Source organism: Nycticebus coucang, chromosome X, assembly GCF_027406575.1.
Source record: "Nycticebus coucang isolate mNycCou1 chromosome X, mNycCou1.pri, whole genome shotgun sequence".
Classification (NCBI taxonomy): domain Eukaryota; kingdom Metazoa; phylum Chordata; class Mammalia; order Primates; family Lorisidae; genus Nycticebus; species Nycticebus coucang.
In genome coordinates this window covers 89,193,183-89,212,754 of record NC_069804.1, presented here as the reverse complement: position 1 = coordinate 89,212,754, position 19,572 = coordinate 89,193,183, and the positions used below count along the sequence as shown (strand labels likewise).

General features: G+C 39.2%; 1 protein-coding gene across 2 annotated transcripts in view; it reads right to left on the bottom strand.

Moving 5' to 3' along the window:
- Positions 1 to 19,572, bottom strand: part of ATP7A (ATPase copper transporting alpha) — a 219,408-nt gene that overhangs the window by 176,379 nt on the left and 23,457 nt on the right. The window contains exon 2 of one of the 2 annotated variants that reach the window (XM_053579634.1): positions 17,454 to 17,591. The exons of the other annotated variant lie outside the window; for it this stretch is intronic. Coding sequence (XP_053435609.1) covers positions 17,454 to 17,462 — 9 coding nt within the window. The 5' untranslated portion in view covers positions 17,463 to 17,591. The remainder of the gene's footprint in view (positions 1 to 17,453; positions 17,592 to 19,572) is intronic. 2 annotated transcript variants of the gene reach the window in all.

Genomic DNA, 19,572 nt, shown 5'->3' with positions numbered 1-19,572 from the left:
CTGTTTGGCCTCCCAGAGTGCTAGAATTACAGCTATGAGCTACCCCATTTGCCATGATCTAAATCAAGGGTCCTTAAACTTTTTAAACAGGGGGCCAGTTCACTGTCCCTCAGACCATTGGAGGGCCAGACTATAGTTAAAAAAAAAAAAAAAAAAAAACTATGAACAAATTCCTATGCACACTACACATATCTTATTTTGAAGTAAAAAAACAAAACAGAAACAAATACAATCACACCGCCTCATGTGGCCTGCAGGCAGTAGTTTAAGACCGCCTGACTAAATTCTAGAGCGGTCAGAATTTAACTTCTTGGCAGCTAGTTAAGTTCCTAGGTGCCGCCCCCTTCCTCAACTACCTGATAGATTACTATCAGGGGTGCTTTGTACTATTAACTCATTTAACCCTTAACAACCTTGAAGCACAAACAGTTTAAGCAGATTGCCCCAGGTAATAAAGCTAGTAAAGTAGCCAAGCCTGAATTCAAACTCAGGAAGTCTAATTCTACAGCCCATGATTTTAACCACTATGCATTTCAGAATAGAGTAAATAGCAGGTAGCTTTTTTTTTTTTCATTGTGTATCCCTGCCATGTTACTGCCTTTCTCCAGAGTCATTCATTTTCTAAGAGAAGTTTCCGATCTCCTGACTGCGGGAGCAAGCTATATTTGCTGCTATATTTGGAAACAAGGTGTGGGGAAAAGGCTGACCATTCTATGCAGACTTCCATTGAATCTCCCTGTTCTTAACCCAGAGCTTTGGTGCCCTCTACTCTTCCCCATTGTCCAAGAGCTCACTACCTTTCAGATTCACTTACAGTGGTTCTCAATCTGTGGGTCGACCCCTTTTAACTGTATTTTTTTTTTTTTTTTTTTGAGACGGAATCTCACTTTTTCGCCCGAAATACAGTGCTGTGGCGTCACAGCTCTCACAGCAACCTCCAACTCCGGGGCTTAGGCGATTCTCTTGCCTCAGCCTCCCGAGTAGCTGGGTCTACAGGTGCCCGCCACAACAACCAGCTATTTTTTGTTGCAGTTTGGCCGGGGCCAGGTTCAAACCCACCACCCTGGGTATATGGGGCCGGCGCCCTACCCACACCATCCCCTTTTAACTGTATTAAAGGGTGGTATTAGGAAGGTTGACAACCACTGCAGGGCGTGCTCCTGGTATCCTTCCCCTAGGGCAAGATTGGAGAGGGGTAGCTTCACTGCAGCTGGAAAGCAAAGAGACCTGACAAGTCCAACCCCTTTTCGTTCAGTTTTTAAAATATTTCCCTTACCTTCAGCCCTGGGTCTCCTCTTTTGTCTTTCAGGAAAAATCACTTACTTAGGGTGGCGCCCATAGCTTAGTGAGTAGTGCGCTGGCCACATACACCGAGGTTGGTAGGTGGGAACCAGACCTAGGACAGCTAAAACAACAATGACAATTGCAAAAAAAAAAAAAAAATAGCTGGGCATTGTGGTGGGCGCATGTAGTCCCAGCTACTTGGGAACCTGAGGCAAGAAAATCGCTTAAGCCCAAGAGTTGGACGTTGCTGTGAAGCCACGGCACTCTGCCAAGGGCAACACAGTGAGACTGTCTCAAAAAAAAAATCACTTTCTTTCAAGTTCTGAGCCCCTCATGGGTAATGTGAGATTAAATACCTCGTTTTTAATTAATATACCCCTCTACAGTAAAGTTCCCCCTCTTCATCTGCTTCCTATTTTTCAATAATGTCTTAAAATCACTCCTCTGCCAATATTCCTCTCCTGTTTTCTTTGTACTTGCAGACATAAGCCTTTCATGTATACCATGGAATATTATGCAGCCATAAAAAGATGGAGACTTTACCTCTTTTATGTTTACGTGGATGGAGCTGAAACATATTCTTCTTAGTAAAGTATCTCAAGAATGGAAGAAAAAGTATCCAATGTACCCAGCCCTACTATGAAACTAATTTATGGCTTTCACATGAAAGCTATAACCCAGTTATAACCTAAAAATATGGGGAAGGGGGAGAAGGAGGGGAGGGAGGGGGTAGGACGGGCAGAGGGAGGATGATTGGTGGGATTACACCTGCGGTGCATCTTACAAAGGTACATGTGAAACTTAGTAAATGTAGAATATAAATGTCTTAACACAATAACTAAGAAAATGCCAGGAAGGCTATGTTAACCAATGTGATGAAAATACGTCTAACGGTCTATAAAACCAGTTTATGGTGCCCCATGATCGCATTAATGTACACAGCTATGATTTAATAATAAAAAAAAGAATGGAAGAAAAAGTGTTCAACGTATTCAGTACTATTATGAAACCAATATATAATCACCCACACTTCCATACAAATGATAAAACACAACTATAGCTCAGAATGAAGGAGGGAAAAGAAGGGGGAGGGGAGGGGGGCGGCCAGGTGGAGGGAAGGTAATCAGTAGGACCTCACCTATGGTGCATATTGCAATGGTACATGTCAAATCTATTCAGAGTAGAGTATAAATGTCTTAATACAATTAAGTAAGTGAGGTGAAGGCTGTAGTAACCAGTTTGATGTAAGCATTCCAAATTGTATATAAAATCAGCACATTGTACCCCATAAATGCCTTAATGTACACAGTTATAATTTAATAAAAAAATTTACTGTCACATTAGATTTAGGGATTTTTGAGGATAAGAGCTAGACATGTATTATCTGGTGGTCATATTTAACCCCATATACTACTTTTATAATGTTATTTTTTCAGTTGCAGATTGAAAAAACAGAAGATGATTCTGGTAGTGGGTAGAAATATAGGGTGGAGAGAAGGAGAATATAAAGAATCGAGATTTATTGTTTTCCTTACATATACCAGGTATTCTTTTTTTTTTTTTTTTTTTTTTTTTTTTGTGGTTTTTTGGCCGGGGCTGGGTTTGAACCCGCCACCTCCGGCATATGGGACCAGCGCCCTACTCCTTGAGCCACAGGTGCCGCCCACCAGGTATTCTTAAATACTTTAATCCTAATAACCACCTAAAACTGTCCTACTAGAGAAGGTGCAATTCAAGTGCAGAGAGGTAATGGGAGCTTATTTGCCTAATGCCAAGAAGCTAAAGAATGGTAGTCTCTCTCCAATTTTAATACCAGGTGTATCCAAATCAAGTAGAATGATTTTGAAGTATTTCTTCTTTTTCTGTTGTCTGTAAGATTTGGCATAATCTTTTTGTTGAAATTATCTTTTACTTTTGTTTATAAATATTAGTTGTCTATTTCTTGAGACTTTAAAAAAAATAATAAGAAGTTAACTGATGACTCCATACTGAATCTCAGAGTCAAAGCATTCTATAATAGACATACTCTTATTTGACAATGTGAATGTTACTTTCTTTGCATTTTTATTATTGCTTAATATTTTGATGCAGCAATTCTCTGATTTCTTTTCTGAATGTATTTATGTTTATTCATTCTTTACGAGTTTTTTTCTAGTCTTTATCTTAAACACTGTTATTGTTATTAAATTTTAAGCCTCTTTAATTTTGTGAAGGCAAAAACTGGAAACATAATAAACACATATATATGTAAAAAAATACTTCTTTAAAAAAAAAGAAAGAATGGTAGACTCTAACTCTAATATCTCTGAGATTCCAAAAAGCATACTACTTTATGCTGTCTGGAAAGTACAGTTCAGGCAAAAGATAACAGCCTAAACTAAAAAGTAGTATCATTAGAGTTGGAATAAAGAAGGAAGTGTGTTCAAGAGACTCTTTGGGTATATGGTAGCAGCAATGTGGTGCTATCCTAAAGCATAAACAGAACACTGACAGGTCAGCTTTGCAGGTATATGCAAAGACTAATATTCCTGCACATGGCACTTTGGTGGCACACATTCAAACTGAACGTACATCTTCATTCATCCTAGGAAGACATACAAACAGTACTCTCTTTCCCCCCTTAACCTAAAACAAACACATTAAACTTTCCAACTCTCCCACTTCCTTATCATTTCCTCCACGTTTTTCTCTTCTACCTCTTCTGGTCAGCTATTCCTTCAATCCAGGACACCAAAGTTCTGCAGAAACTCCTTCTACTCACCAACCTAGCATAAACAGATACACTCCAATAGTGTTTTCTCTCTGAGTTATAATTGCAACTGGTTGTCCTTCCCTAACTAAAACAATGAATGGGGCTAACGGTACCTTAACACTTCATTATCAAGAAAAGAACTATCCATTAAGTTCCAAGCACATTTCTCTGCACACATAAAATAAGCCCCCAATAAATAATCATTAAATGAATGCCTTCAATTTAAATATGATTTCCCTGAGTTGTTTCTCAATTTTGCAAGTGAAAGATGTTTTCTCACAGAAAAAAATGTTATACATGGCAGCTATGTTCACAGGTCAGTCTTCAGAAGTTTATTTTGTTTATTTTTATATAGATAGGGTCTCGCTATGTTGCTCAGGATGATCTCAAAATGCTGGTCTCAAACTTCTGGCCTCAAACAAAGAAGTTTATTCAGACAATAATGAAGCTAGACTATATATTAAAAATACCAGGGCAGCGCCTGTGGCTCAAGGGGTGGGGCGCCAGCCCCATATGCCAGTGACGGTGGGTTCAAGCCCAGCCCAGCCAAAACTGCAAAATAAAAAAAAAATACTGTAATATTGTTTCTTATAGGAAAATACATAGTGAATTCCAATTAGGAAATCAAGATGCCAAGGAACATATATCTCCTGCTGACATTCCCAGCTATAGAAAATACTTCTCTGCCCTATTGAGGCAGTGGTAATGGGTTAAGAACACTACTCTAAACTCAAGGACAGGCAGTAATAACAGGCAGAGCATGTGTCAGGTATTTCATATACAATAGTTATAATTAAATCAGGTACTAGTATTCTGCTTCAGAAAGCAATGCATCTCTGAAAAATATTTACTGTACTTTATAAAATATTTTATACAAAGTTATTAATATCAAAATAGTTTTGAGTGAATGAACTCTGATACATAATAGATAAGAGCATAAACAAAAACAACCCTACAGGGTTTCTAAAAGACAATCTGGAAATATTCATCAAAAGCATCAAAATATACATATCCTTAACCTGGAAACTCCACTTCTAAGAATATATCCAAGGGGAAGAAAGTAAAGACAACTGTACTAAGATATATGCTAAAAATACCTATCACAACATTGTTTTTATGACTGAAATATCAATATGGAATTGGTCAAATAAACTGTCATATCTCCATTAAAAATGACATTAAAAGATATCTGCAATGATTTATGTGAAAAGGCTACAAAGCCAAACAGATGATAGTTACATTTTTATAAAACTATCATACACATTGATACACACACATAAGAATGTATATATAAGAGAAAATACTTTTGGAAGAATTTATACAAGAATCTTTTTTTTTTTTTTTTTTTTAGTTTTTGGCCAGGGCTGGGTTTGAACCCACCACCTCTGGCATATGAGGCCGGCGCCCTACTCCGTTGAGCCACAGGCACCACCCTATACAAGAATCTTAACAGTGAGTAATCCTTGGATGATGAAATCAAAGGTGATTTTTATGTTCTTCATTCATTTACTCAGCAAATATTTAATGAAGTCCTACTATGTTTCAGATACTATTTTAAGTACTGGTGATACAGCAGTGAAGAGGATAAACACAGTCCCTTCTCTCATGGAGCTTACACTCTCATGAGGGAGATGGATAATAAACAAATATATAAAATGAAGTAGTAATAACTGCTATAAGAAAAAGATATAAATCCTGGAAAAGAGATCCAAATAGTTACTGGATTTTTTTTCAAGTTGACCATTTATCAATGTTCTAGTCAAACAAAAAAAGTATCTTAATTGTGAAAAAAGTAAATACACTTTAAGAAAGCTTTTGGTTCTGGGCACAATGTCTCATGCCTATAATCCCAGCAATTTGGGAGGCCAAGTCTGGAAGATGGACTGAGCCCAGGAGTTTACAGCAAGACCCAAGCTCTACAAAAAAATTCAAAATTAACCACATGTGGTAGCATGTGCCCTGTACTCCTAACTACTCATTCAGGAAGAAAAGGCAAGAGGATCTCTTAAGCCCAGCAGTTTAAGATTACAGTAAGCTACAGTTACTGCATTCCAGGCTGGGTAACAGAGCGGAACACTGTCCCTATATAAAATAAAACAAATGCTTTTGGAGGATTCCTATATCAGATCCCCTCTAAGATCTCTGAATGACAAAAATTTAAAGGGAAATTCACTTCTGAAAAATACATTCCTTAATGCACAATAAGAGATACAAAAGACCATGAGCCACACTGGAAGCTCAATTTCATGGGATTCTCAGAGGCTCACCTAAAATTTCTCTACTCAATAAGTAAGTGCCTGTTTAACTCCAAAAACATTGTTTAGTTTCAATTCTGAAACTGTGATTTGTCACTCTTAAGACATTTGTTAAGATCACTTTATGGAGATGAAAAAAAAAAGCCTTACTTTCTGCAAATACATACAGTGAGACAAGCCTTTCCTTAGTTCTCTGAGACCATAAAGTTTCAAAACTAAGAGTCTGGAGATAAAAGCAAAAAAAGGACCTTGGGTTGAAACCACAGAGGCATTTTTTTTTTTTTTTTTGAGACAGACTCTCACTTTGTCATCCTCGGTAGAATGCTGTGATATCATAGTTCACAGCAACCTCAAACTCTTAGACTAAAGGGATTCTCTTGCCTCAGCCTCCCAAGTAACTGAGACTACAGGTTCCTGCTACAACGTCCTGCTATTTTTAGAGATGGGGGTCTCACTCTTCTTGCTCAAGCTGGTCTCAAACCTGTGAGCTCAAGCAATCCACCGGCCTTGGCCTCCCAGAGTGCTAGGATTATAGGCATGAGCCACCACACCTGGCCCACAGAGGCACTTTAAGAGCATCATATTCCATAAGTCCAAAGGAATAAATTTCTAAGTGCAGCCTCCACTAATAAGTGATACAGTGAAAATGTATATGTATGTTTGAAAAACATTAGGAGGACAAGGGCATAGGTACTGATAATAGCTTTTCGCTAAGCTATTTTTACTCTGGACTAGTCTCCCTCTCAACTAACTAACCAAATTCAGAAAATTGTGGAGCAGAGTTAGAGATAGAACTGATGACTCCAAAGGACAAATATCTTCCACAGAGATTAAATTTATAACCTTCGTTTCCTCAGAACTAAGTAATCAGCCAAACTAAAAAGGGAAACAGGCAAATTTATACCAACGCTATACACACTAGCATTTGACTCAGGTTGGCAAACATTGTATTACTCTTCTCCTCGATGTTCTGAGGTTTAAAGAAAAATAAAATGAAATGAAAAGAATTGTGTTACTCAATATATATGGTATACCTTGGTGACCCATCTTGCTGCTTGAATAAAAGTAACTCTCTTCTTCGTAAAGAATATACTCTATCTTGCCAATACTGCTTTTTGTAAAAAGTAGCTAACATATTGGGAGAAAATCTATTTTTTCATAATTTTTACAGGTGAAATATTTATGCATTATGATTACAAGATAACTTAGTACACTCATCTATGTCTCAAAAATAATAAAATAACAAAAAGAAAGTGGTGTGGATATCAATGTAGGAAATTAAACTTGGACAAATCAGCTTAGATAAAGGTAAACATATCTAATTAGGTTGAGTATATATGTTTCTTTTTAATCCCAGGGTCCAAAGAACAATTTTCAGCATTAAGGAAGCAAACACTTTATAAATATAGCCCAGATCTACATCCCAACCCACACCCAACCCCTCAAGTCCTTCAATGTTCTGTTTTAAAGACGGGCTAATAAAGATGATATCTGATAACATTCTTTCCCACTCAAAGCTGAATCACTATCAGAACCAGATAAGGATAAAAAATTATGCAATGGGGTGGCACCCGTAGCTCAGTGGGTAGGGAGCCGGCCATACACCCAGGCTAGTGGGTTCAAACCCGGCCCTGGCCAGCTAAACAATGACAACTACAACAACAACAACAAAAAAAAAAAAATAGCCAGGCATTGTGGCAGGCGCCTGTAGTCCCAGCTACTTGGGAGGCTGAGGCAATAGAATCACTTAAGCCCAAGAGTTTGAGGTTTCTGTGAGCTGTGATGCCACAGCACTCTACCAAGAGCAACATAGTGAGACTCTGTATCAAAAAAATATATATATATACTGGAAACGTGTGGGAGAGCTTTCAGGAAAAGAGTTTTTAAGAAAGGAAATAGCAATTCAAAATCGTGAAGGACAATTTCTTATTCAGATAGTTTATGCAGATGAATAAGAAATAACTTAAAGCAGGACTACTTCATCATTTCATACCTTTTAGAGTTCTCAACTGGCAAGCTTCAAGTGATTTGTTATCATAAGCAAGCAGAATCCCACATGAAGATGGCTATCTCAAATGTCCTAAGACCTTAAATTTTAAAGAAATAATTATATCTTTTTTCTTTAAATCTACTTTATTGCCATGAATAAAAGAAATTATGTGATGATTCAAATGCACTCTTCTTTAAAATAAATCAAGACAAACAGCCATCAACAGCAATATTTACTATTTTTGGAATTTAAAGTGTAAATTCATCATGCTTTGAAGAAAATTTTCTTTTCCAGAATCCATTCCTCAGGTCTGTGGTTCTATGCTTCTTAGTAAGAAAGCACTAAGATGAACCTTGTCATCTCACAAAACTAAGGCTATACAAGTAGGCTTAGTTAGATAGCACTAAGATGAACTTTGTCCTGGTTAAAACTAAGACTATAAAAATAGGCTGAAATCTTTAGAAACCTGGTTCTGGTAAAAATAAAGGTGTGCTTTACCTCAAAGGAAGCTACTCCCTTCTTTTTTGACATGTAATTTTCACAGAGTTGATATTTCCCTTCAGTTAGTTTCCTTTAAAGAGGTTCATCTTTTTAATTCTGAAAAATCTCCGGAGAGTCAAGCTATAATCAAGTTCTAAATTTTGTTTCAATATATTCTGCTGGATCTTTGAAGTAAATTATTAACAGACTTCTTGACTAATTTTTTCTACTCTTGATGAAGGCTGTGCATGCAAGTATACAAACACACAAATACATGAGACATAGGCTGAACTTACTAACATCTTCCAGCTAAAAACTAACTCTAGCTAATGTTTCATCATTGGCAATACCTCCTTTTGAAAGTGGTGAGGATATAAATATAGGAAATTAAAATTTGGATAAATCAGCGCAGAAAAAGGTAAACAGATCAAACTAGGGAAAGTTTAAGTATCTGTGTTCAAAGATGATAATGCCAGGCTTGGGGCCTGTACCTCAGTGGCTACGACACCAGCTAGATACACCAGAGCTGGCAGGTGGGAACCTAGCCTGGGCCTGCTAAACAAAAATGACAACTACAACAACAAAAAAAAAAATAGCTGGGCGTTGTGGCAGGCACCTGTAGTCCCACATACTTGGGAGGCTGAGGCAAAAGAATTGCTTAAGCCTGAGCACTCTACCTGGAGCGACATAGTGAAACTCTGTCTAAATAATAATAATAATGCCATATTTTGGTGTGAAACAAATTATATCTGGCCAAATACTTTCAAATCATCTCTTCAGAATACACACACAACAGTGAGTTTGATGGAAATGGCTAGATTAATCAGAAAAGCTTTATACCATAATTATAAGCTGAGCTACTAAAGAGGGGATGGAGCATGGGCAACATAAAAAGACAAATGGAAAACCAAAATACCAGTTTAATAGAAAAAATTGGGCATGGGAGCAGGAAAGCTGGTTTGCCTAGTCACAATTAAGAGTGTAGATGGGAATACAGCAGGAAAGAAATAACAATACCATATCCTTACATTCATATAGCACATCTCTGTTTTCAAGGGAGTCTTTCATAAATTATTCATCTAAAACAATATATATATTCATTAGGTAATTCATTCATTCAATACACATTAAAGAAAATACATTTGGCATCAGACAGACTTGGATTTGAACCCAAATTCTGCCACTTAATACCTGTGTGACATTTAGCAAATTGTTTGATCTCTCTGATACCCAGTTTAAATACATATACCTCTTATTTGTGAAACCATTCAGCAGTGTATATGAGATAACATGTGTAAAGTACTTGTACGTAATTCCATCTCTTCTTCAACTCATTAATATTGCTAAGTCCCTACTATTTGTTAGTCTCTGCAGGAGGCCAACCTGGGGATACAAAGGTGAATGAATGTAACAAAGGCTTGAAGGAGCTCTGGGAATCTGATATATTGGTAGCCTAAAGATGAAGGGAGTGTAGGGAAGGAAGCTTTCACAGAAGAGAACATTTAATTATATCTTTTTGTTTGTTTAAAAATAAGGAATAAGGCTCAGCACCTGTAGCTCAAGCGGCTAGGGTGCCAGCCACATACACTGGAGGTGGCAGATTCAAGCCCAGCACGGGCCGGCCAAACAGAAATGACAACTACAGCCAAAAAATAGCTAGGCGTTGTGCCGGGTGCCTGTAGTCCCAGCTACTTGGGAGGCTGAGGCAGAAGAATCACTTAAGCCCAGGAGTTTGAGGTTGCTGTGACACCACAGCACTCTACAGTGGGCAACATAGTGAGACTGTCTCAAAAAAAAAATAAATAACAATAAAAGAAATAAAAAATAAAAATAAGAAATAAACATCAACCAGAGTGGGGGGGGGGGAGATCAAATGTAAAAAAAAAATCTGTAATCCCTTCACTTTGGGAGGTCAAAGTAAGAGGATTACTTGAGGCTAAGAGTTCAAGATCAGCCTGGGCAACATAGCAAGACCCCATGCCTAAAAAAATAAATAAATAAAAAATTCACCAAGTGCCTGCAGTCCCACTTACTTCGGAGGCTGAGGCAAGAGAATCACTTAAGCCCAAGAGTTGGAGGTTGCTGTGAGCTGTGATAACACAGCACTCTCCTGAGTGCAACACAGTTAGACTCTGTCTTAAATAAATAAATAAAATTCACCAAGTATGGTGGCACATGCCTATAGACACAGTTACTCAGAAGGCAGAGACAGGAGGATCACTTGAGCCCAGGAGTTTGAGGTTACAGTGAGCTATGATTCCACCACTGCACTTCAGCCCAAGCAACAGAGCAAGACTCTGTCTCTAAAAAAAATAAAAGTAAGAATAAACAAAAAAAGTGGTCCACCACCTAAATATAACTAATGCCAACATGTTAAGGGGTGTATGTGTGTGTGTTTATAAATCCAGGAGGCTATTATACATGGGTCAACACGAAAGATTGAGGTACACAAAAAATAAAGAAACATAAGATCTGCAAGGACCAAAACAAATGATGCCCCCCCCCCCCCAGCAACACCTGTAAGCTGAGCAAGTTGAAATTGCATGGGTAAATCAGAAAGGATGCTGCCCACTGTGTTTCTTGGAAATGAAAGAATGGACCATAACATAGTCTGTCTCAAAACTTTTGTAGTTTTATATCTTCCCACCCCATGAGGAAAAAAGAAGAGGGGGGAATTAAGGGGGAATACAGCATACCCCCTGGGTGAAGGGCTCAACTACAACTTGAACTTTATCTTAGAAATGCAAGCAACATAGCCTAATCATTTGTACCCTCATATTAATCTGAAAGAAAAAAACTTTCACAGTGACCTCTGTATGTGGGTACATGCATAAAAACACACCTTTTTTTAAACCCAGGTATAGAGCGATAGAGAAAATATATAATTTTTAATATAGGGAGGCTGAGGCAAGAGAATCGCTTGAGCCCAAGAGTTTGAGGTTGCTGTGAGCTATGATGCCACAGCACTCTACCAAGGGTGACAAAGTGAGACTCTGTCTCAATAAAATAATAATAATAATTTTAATAAAAATTATATACTATATACTATTCCATTTTATAGCACACTCTTTCCAATACTACATAATGGACAATTTCCTATGTCAGTAATTTTTTTTTTTTTGAAACAGTCTCACTCTGCCATGCTGGGTAGTGTCATGGTGTCATAGCTCACAGCAACCTCAAACTCTTGGGCTCAAGTAATCCTCTTGCCCCAGCCTCACGAGTAGCTGGGACGACAGGAACCCACCACAACAGCCAACTAATTTTTTCTATTTTTAGTACAGATGGGGGTCTTTTGCTCAGGCTGGTCTTGAACTCCTGAGCTCAGATGAATCACTGGTCTCAGGCTCCCAGAGGGCTAGGATTATAGGAGTGAGCCACCACCTCTCACCTATGTCAGTAAATATTAATATATTAACATAGCTAATACTTCTAACTTACTGAATCATCGCAACTGGATTAGATAGATACTACTATTGTCTCCAGTTTACAGATGATGAAATTGAGACACAGAGAGGGCAAAAGAATGTTCCCAAGGTCACACAGCTACTAAGTAATAGAACTGAAATTTGTACACCTGGTCCAGAGTCTGTATTTTTGACTTCTAATATATATGACATAATTTCAAAAGGCTGACTAGATTTCTGTTATATGAATACATCATAATTTAATCCATTTACTATTATTAGGTGAACTGGGTCTTGAAGATTGGAATTCTCTATAAGAATGGAAAGAGCCTATAGTCCCAGCTACTTGGGAGGCTAAGAGAAGAGGATTGCTCAAACCCAAGAGTTTGAGGTTGCTATAAGATATGACCCCACAACACTCCACCCAGGGCAACAGAATAAGATTCTGTCTCATAAAAAAAAAAAAAGGAAAGAAATTTTGAGAATAAAGTTGCAGATTTGACAAACAGTATGGCACATTTGAAGGATTGATGCTGGCATGGCTGGGGCACAGTGTGAGTGGGAAAGACAAGGAGGTTAGAAAGTTAAAGTCAGATCATGACGAATAAATTTGAAAAGAATAAGACCAGAGTTAGGAAGACCAGTTAAAATATTAATAGGCTGGGCATGGTGGCTCATACCTATAATCCTAGCACTCTGGAAGGCCAAGGCAGGCAGATTGCTTGAGCTCAGGAGTTTGATACCAGTCTGAGCAAGAGCGAGACCCCATCTCTACTGAAAATAGCAAAACTAGCCAGATGCAGTGGTGCATGCCTATAGTCCCAGCTACTCATGAGGCTGAGGCAATATACTTATTCAATCCCAAAAGTTTGAGGTTGCTGTGAGCTATGACACCATGGCACTCTACCCAGGGTGACAGAGTGAGACTTTGTCTCAAAAACAACAAAAAAAGTTATTAACAAACAATGGAATATTATTCAGCCATAAAAAGGAATGAAATTCTCACACATACTAAAACATCAAGACATTATGCTAATTAAAATAAGCCAAACACAGCTGGGTGTTGTGGCAGGCGCCTGTAGTCCCAGCTACATCGGGAGGCTGAGGCAAGAGAATCCCCTAAGCTCAAGAGCTGGAGGTTGCTTTGAGCTATGACACCATGGCACTCTACCAAGGGTGATAAAGTGAGACTCTGTCTTTAAAAAAAAAAAAACAAGAAAGAAAGCCAAACACAAAAGGACCTGGGAATATAACAAGACCCCATCTATAAAACAAAAATAATTTAGCCAAGCATGGTGGTACATGCCTATAGCCCCAGCTACTCAGGAGGCTGAGGCAAAAGAATCACTTGAGCACAGGAGTTTGAGGTTGCAGTGAGCTATAATGATACCACTATACTCTAGAGAACAAGGCTTTGTCACCAAAAAAAAAAAAAAAAAAAAAAAGCTGGGCACAGCTCAACTCTGAAATCTTAGCACTCTGGGAGGCCAATACTGGTGGATGGCTTGAGCTGAGGAGTTCTAGACCAGCCTGAGCAAAAGCAAGACCCTGTCTCTACTAAAAATAGAAAAATTGGGCAGCACCTGTGGCTCAGTGAGTAGAGCGTCAGCCCTATATACCAAGGGTGGTGGGTTCAAACCCGGCCCTGGCCAAACTGCAACAAAAAATAGCCAGGCGTGTGGCAGGCGCCTGTAGTCCCAGCTACTCGCGAGGCTGAGGAAAAGAGAATCGCCTTAAGCCCGGGAGTCAGAGGTTGCTGTGAGCTGTGTGATGCCACGGCACTCTACTGAGGGCAATAAAGAGAGACTCTGTCTCTCCAAAAAAAAAAAAAAAAAATAGCTGGTCATTGTGGCAGACACCTGTAGTCCCAGCTACTCGGGCAAGAGAATTGCCTAAGCCTGGGAGTTGGAGGTTGCTGTGAGCTGTGTGATGCAACGGCACTCTACTGAGGGCAATAAAGGGAGACTCTAAAAAAAAATTTAAATAAATAAATAAAAATAGAAAAATTAGCCAGGTGTTGTAGTGGGCGCCTATAGTCCCAGCTACTTGGGAGGATAAGGCAAGGGGATCTCTTGAACCCAAGAGTTTGAGGTTTCTGTGAGCTATGATGATGCCAGGGCACTCAATCCAGATCAACAGAGTGAGACATTGCTCAAAAAAAAAAAAAAATGGTCTAGGCAGGTTTCAGGGCTGCCATATTACATAACTCCATGTCATAATTTTTACAAACTGTGACTGCTTCCCCCTGGATTTGTGCAACACAACAGCGCTGGTTGAAATAAAGTAGGATACTCAAACCTGAATATCAGGATATACTAGTAGATCTAGAATCCCTACCTCCATGGAACTCAATGCTGGTTCCCAGTAATGTCTTCTCTCTGCCATAACCCCTTTCTGCCACATGTCCCAGCTGAGATTCCCAGTGTGAAGGGGAGAACAGCATAGCCGGCAACAACTTCTCAGGGACTACATCATCAGAATCTGTACTGATTGCAAGACTTCAAAAATAAAAAAGGATTCTCCTTGTAACAAGGTTAGAGTTCACCATAACAAAGGATCGGAAGGAGACAAAGGTGGTCTTGTGTGATCATTTCTACTTCTCTGGTAGGAAAAAATTTCTTAAAAAAATGCCTGGATAATACTCTCATATCTTCTTAGAGCATGATTTATATACTATTTACATTAAATCCAAAGGTAACAAGAGAAAATTCAGGTCAAAACGGGCATTCATTTGGCAATCCACACATGCCTCCAGTCAAAATAAGAGAATACCAATATAGGTAACAAATAATACTTACCACATAAGCTTCTGACCAAGTTGTGTTTAAGTGCAACAGAAAAATGGGACTGTGCAGTACAACTGGTCTAGCTAGATGCTTCAAATATAGAAGATAATCTAAAATTGACCAGATGCTTCAAATGAAGAACATAATCTAAAACAATCACTGGTAATTCTCAAATGGCTGAGTCAAATAACTGCATTTAAGTTACTCATCCTCATATTTGGACAAGGAAAACACATCACTATTATAGAAACAGAACTAGAAACAAAAGCTAGACAACTATATTCTGTTTTGCTAAAGACATTTCTAATGGCATTCTACCAACCATCAGAGAATGAATGTATTTCATATTTCTTTTTCTTTATTTGCCTAACCTCCTTCTATTTCTCCTGACCTCTTCTTGGACTTCTCACTGGTACTTCATGTGTACACTGCTTAACCCCTCAAGTATTACTTGGTGCTACTAGTGTTACTGACCCCTGTAGCCTCAATGTAACTTCAAGTACCATTAACTTATGTTTAAAGCTTTCTCAGAGTCCATATGAAGGAATGTTCCTTTAAGACCCTCTGAGCTGATTAGCAAACTAGTCAAACGGGAGGCAGACTCTGCAAACAGAGTCTGGCTGTCTGTGGAATGTCCTGGAAGGGACCTTGGAAGTGGAAAACAAGATAAGTTGGTCAGCATTTCAGTTACATGATGCACCTGTTTTCTCAGACAAACAGCTGAGTAAGTTTTTGTGGTCGCTCTGCATGGCTTCTTTGTACTCTTATCATATAAACCATTGGCTGCCAATTAGTATTATTATTAGAATGTGTATGTGCAGAACTTAGTGTTGTTAAGAGTATATATGCTGGGCGGCGCCTGTGGCTCAGTTGGTAGGGCGCCGGCCCCATATACCGAGGGTGGCGGGTTCAAACCCAGCCCCGGCCAAACTGCAACCAAAAAATAGCCGGGCGTTGTGGCGGGCGCCTGTGGTCCCAGCTATTCGGGAGGCTGAGGCAAGAGAATCGCTTAAGCCCAGGAGTTGGAGGTTGCTGTGAGCTGTGTGAGGCCACGGCACTCTACCGAGGGCCATAGAGTGAGACTCTGTCTCTACAAAAAAAAAAAAAAAAAGAGTATATATGCTTATAAAAAATAAACTGTGGTTGCTATATGCCAGAGCAAGCAACAGCCTCCCCCCTTTCAGACATTTCAGTGCAGATTTCTTCCTCTGTGGATCCAATTCACACAACAGACCCCAGACATTCAGTGTAAATATCACTTTATTCCTTATAGAGCTGTGTCACTGAGAAGACTTACTACAAAATTCTACACTTAAGAAATAAATTAGAGTGGAAATGAGATCAAACCGAGGTAGTATAATTCCAAGGCCCATGCTTCTAAACCTCTCCAGAACAGTATATCCAAAGGACTTTACCACAGACTTAAACAATTCTTCAAAGCATTCAAAAGATGGTCCAGGCTAGGCACAATGGCTCAAGCCTGTAATCCTAGCACTCTGGGAGGCCTAATACTCTGGAGGATCCCTTAAAAATATGAGTTCAGGGCAGCGCCTGTGGCTCAGTCGGTAAGGCGCCGGCCCCATATACCGAGGGTGGCGGGTTCAATCCCGGCCCCGGCCAAACTGCAACCAAAAAATAGCCAGGCGTTGTGGCGGGCGCCTGTAGTCCCAGCTACTCGGGAGGCTGAGGCAAGAGAATCGCTTAAGCCCAGGAGTTGGAGGTTGCTGTGAGCTGTGTGAGGCCACGGCACTCTACCGAGGGCCATAAAGTGAGACTCTGTCTCTACAAAAAAAAAATATATATATATGTGAGTTCAAGGCCAGCCTGAGAAAAGTGACAACCTATCTCTACTAAAAATAGAAAAATTAGCCAGGTATTGTGGCAGGTGCCTATAGTCCCAGCTACTCAGGAGGCTGAGGCAGGAGAATTTCTTGAGCCCAAGAGTTTGAGGTTGCTGTGAGCTAGGCTGAGGCCATGACACCCCTAGCCCAGGTGACAGAGCAAGACTCTATCTCAAAATAGATGGCCCACATCTATCACTTCAGTGCTCCTCCCTAACATAAAATATCCACTACAATCAGGCAAATCCCCTCACTGATTGTGGGACAATCTATGCTCTTACCATTTCTATGACTTAGTTTAAACTAGGCCCTTCACCTAGAATGCTCTCTTTCATATATTTAAATCCTATCACCTCACTAGTCTCTAAAGTCCACAAAAGTAGGAACTGTATCTGCTGTGTTCACTAGCCTATCCTCAGTGAACATAGTACTCAGTAAATCACTGCTGAGTAAATAAATGAATTGAAGTCCCATCTCCTCCATGAAAATACATGTCAAATTGTCCTAGCCTCTTTCTTTAATTCAGAATATTATGGGATCCGTTTCAGAGTTAAATACTACCTAATTTCTCTGTAATAGTTTGGTATTACGCTTCTTTCTCTGGGTAGACATTGGAGCATATGCCTTATGCTTCTTTGAATATCTTATATAAGCTCACCATAAACATTTACTGATTGAAGGAGCTGATGTGATTTATAAAAATTCAATTTACAGGGCGGCGTCTGTGGCTCAACGGAGTAGGGTACTGGCCCCATATGCCGGAGATGGCGGGTTCAAACTCAGCCCTGGCCAAAAACTGCAAAAAAAAAAAAAATTCAATTTACAAACAACTTTGTAAGAATACAACTATTCTGCACAGTAAGTTAGACATACATAAGACTTTTCCACTCAGTACATTTTCTATTTCAGAACTCCTTCAGTAGAATATGGTTCAGCATTTAGCAATTAGGGAAATAATCTGGAAAATCTCCACAGCCCTGAGTCTGTGGCTAACTAATTACACAGCAGATTGTTATGAGTTTTCTTGGTGGGGAAGCAAAAGGAGTACATCATGGAGATTTGATTTGCTAGCTGTTATAATGAGTTTTGAAATGCCAAGTTAGCATATATAGGTGTACTGTAGACTACTGAGTCCTCCCAATCTGAATTTTCCATTTTCTATGGTATAATTTAGAAATTAAATATTGCTTACAAGTATGGGTTGCTTAGTATATTGCTCCTGCAATATAATAAATTTATAGTACAGTAAAACTATAATTTTCAATTTTGTTACATAGGTTGCTAAAATTAATTTCACAGTAAATAATATATTAAAATTATAATAGTAATGAATCTTTCATATAGGTTTACTACCTGCCAGGCACTGTTGTTAGAGCTTTATATGTATTAACTCATTAACAATACTGTGAGGTAAGAACTGTTATTGTCTCTAAGTATTCTCCAAACATCCTTCCAGAAGGAAAGTATTAGTGTGCATTCCCACCAGCAGTGTAGAAGTGTGCCCTTTTCTCCACATCCACGCCAACTTAGAGACCTAAAAATAGACCTGCCATTCAATCCTGTAATTCCTTTACTAGGTTTATACCCAGAAGACCAAAAATCACAATATAACAAAGACATCTGTACCAGAATGTTTATTGCAGCCCAATTCATAATTGCTAAGTCATGGAAGAAGCCCAAGTGCCCATCGACCCACGAATGGACTAGCAAACTGTGGTACATGTATACCATGGAATATTATGCAGCCTTAAAGAAAGATGGAGACTTTACCTCTTTCATGTTTACATGGATGGAGCTGGAACATATTCTTAGCAAAGTATCTCAAGAATGGAAGAAAAAGTATCCAATGTACTCAGCTCTACTATGAAGCTAAATTATACCTTTCACATGAAGGCTATAACCCAACTATAGCACAAGACTATGGGGCAAGGGCCAAAGAAGGGGAAGGGAGGGGGGAGGTTATGGTGGAGGGAAGGTAATGGGTGGTGCCACACCTACGGTGCATCTTAGAATGGGTACAGGCAAAACTTACTAAATGCAGAATACAAATGCCTACATACAGTAACTAAGAAAATGCCATGAAGGCTACGTTGAACAGTTTGATGAGAATATTTCAGATTGTATATGAAACCAGCACATTGTACCCCTTGATTGCACTAATTTACACAGCTATGATTTAACAATAAAAATAAAAAAAAGATCTGTTATTGTCCCTATTATACAAATTTGAAGAAACTCAGACACAGAGGGGGAAGAAATCTGCCCAGAGTCACAAAAGTAGTAAGCAGAAAACCTGAGATTACAACCCAGGCAGTCTGGCAAACAGAGTCCCCACTCTTATTTATTTATTTATTTTGAGACAACATCTCAAGCTGTCACCCTCGGTAAGGTGCTGAGCTAGGTTCAAACCCACCAGCCCCAGTGTATGTGCCCACAGCAGTGTCTCAGGATACAAAATCAATACTCACAATCAGTAGCTTTTATATATACCAATAATAGTCAAGCTGAGGGCAGCACCTGTGGCTCAGTGAGTAGGGCATCAGCCCCATATACCAAGGGTGGCAGGTTCGAACCCAGCCCCGGCCAAACTGTAACAAAAAATAGCCAGGTGTTGTGGCAGGCGCCTATAGTCCCAGCTAGTCAGGAGGCTTAGGCAAGATAATCGCCTAAGTCCAAGAGCTGGTGATTGCTGTGAGCTGTGATGCCATTGCACTCTACAGAGGACAATAAAGTGAGACTCTGTTTCTAAAAAAAGAAAAAAAAAATAGTCAAACTGA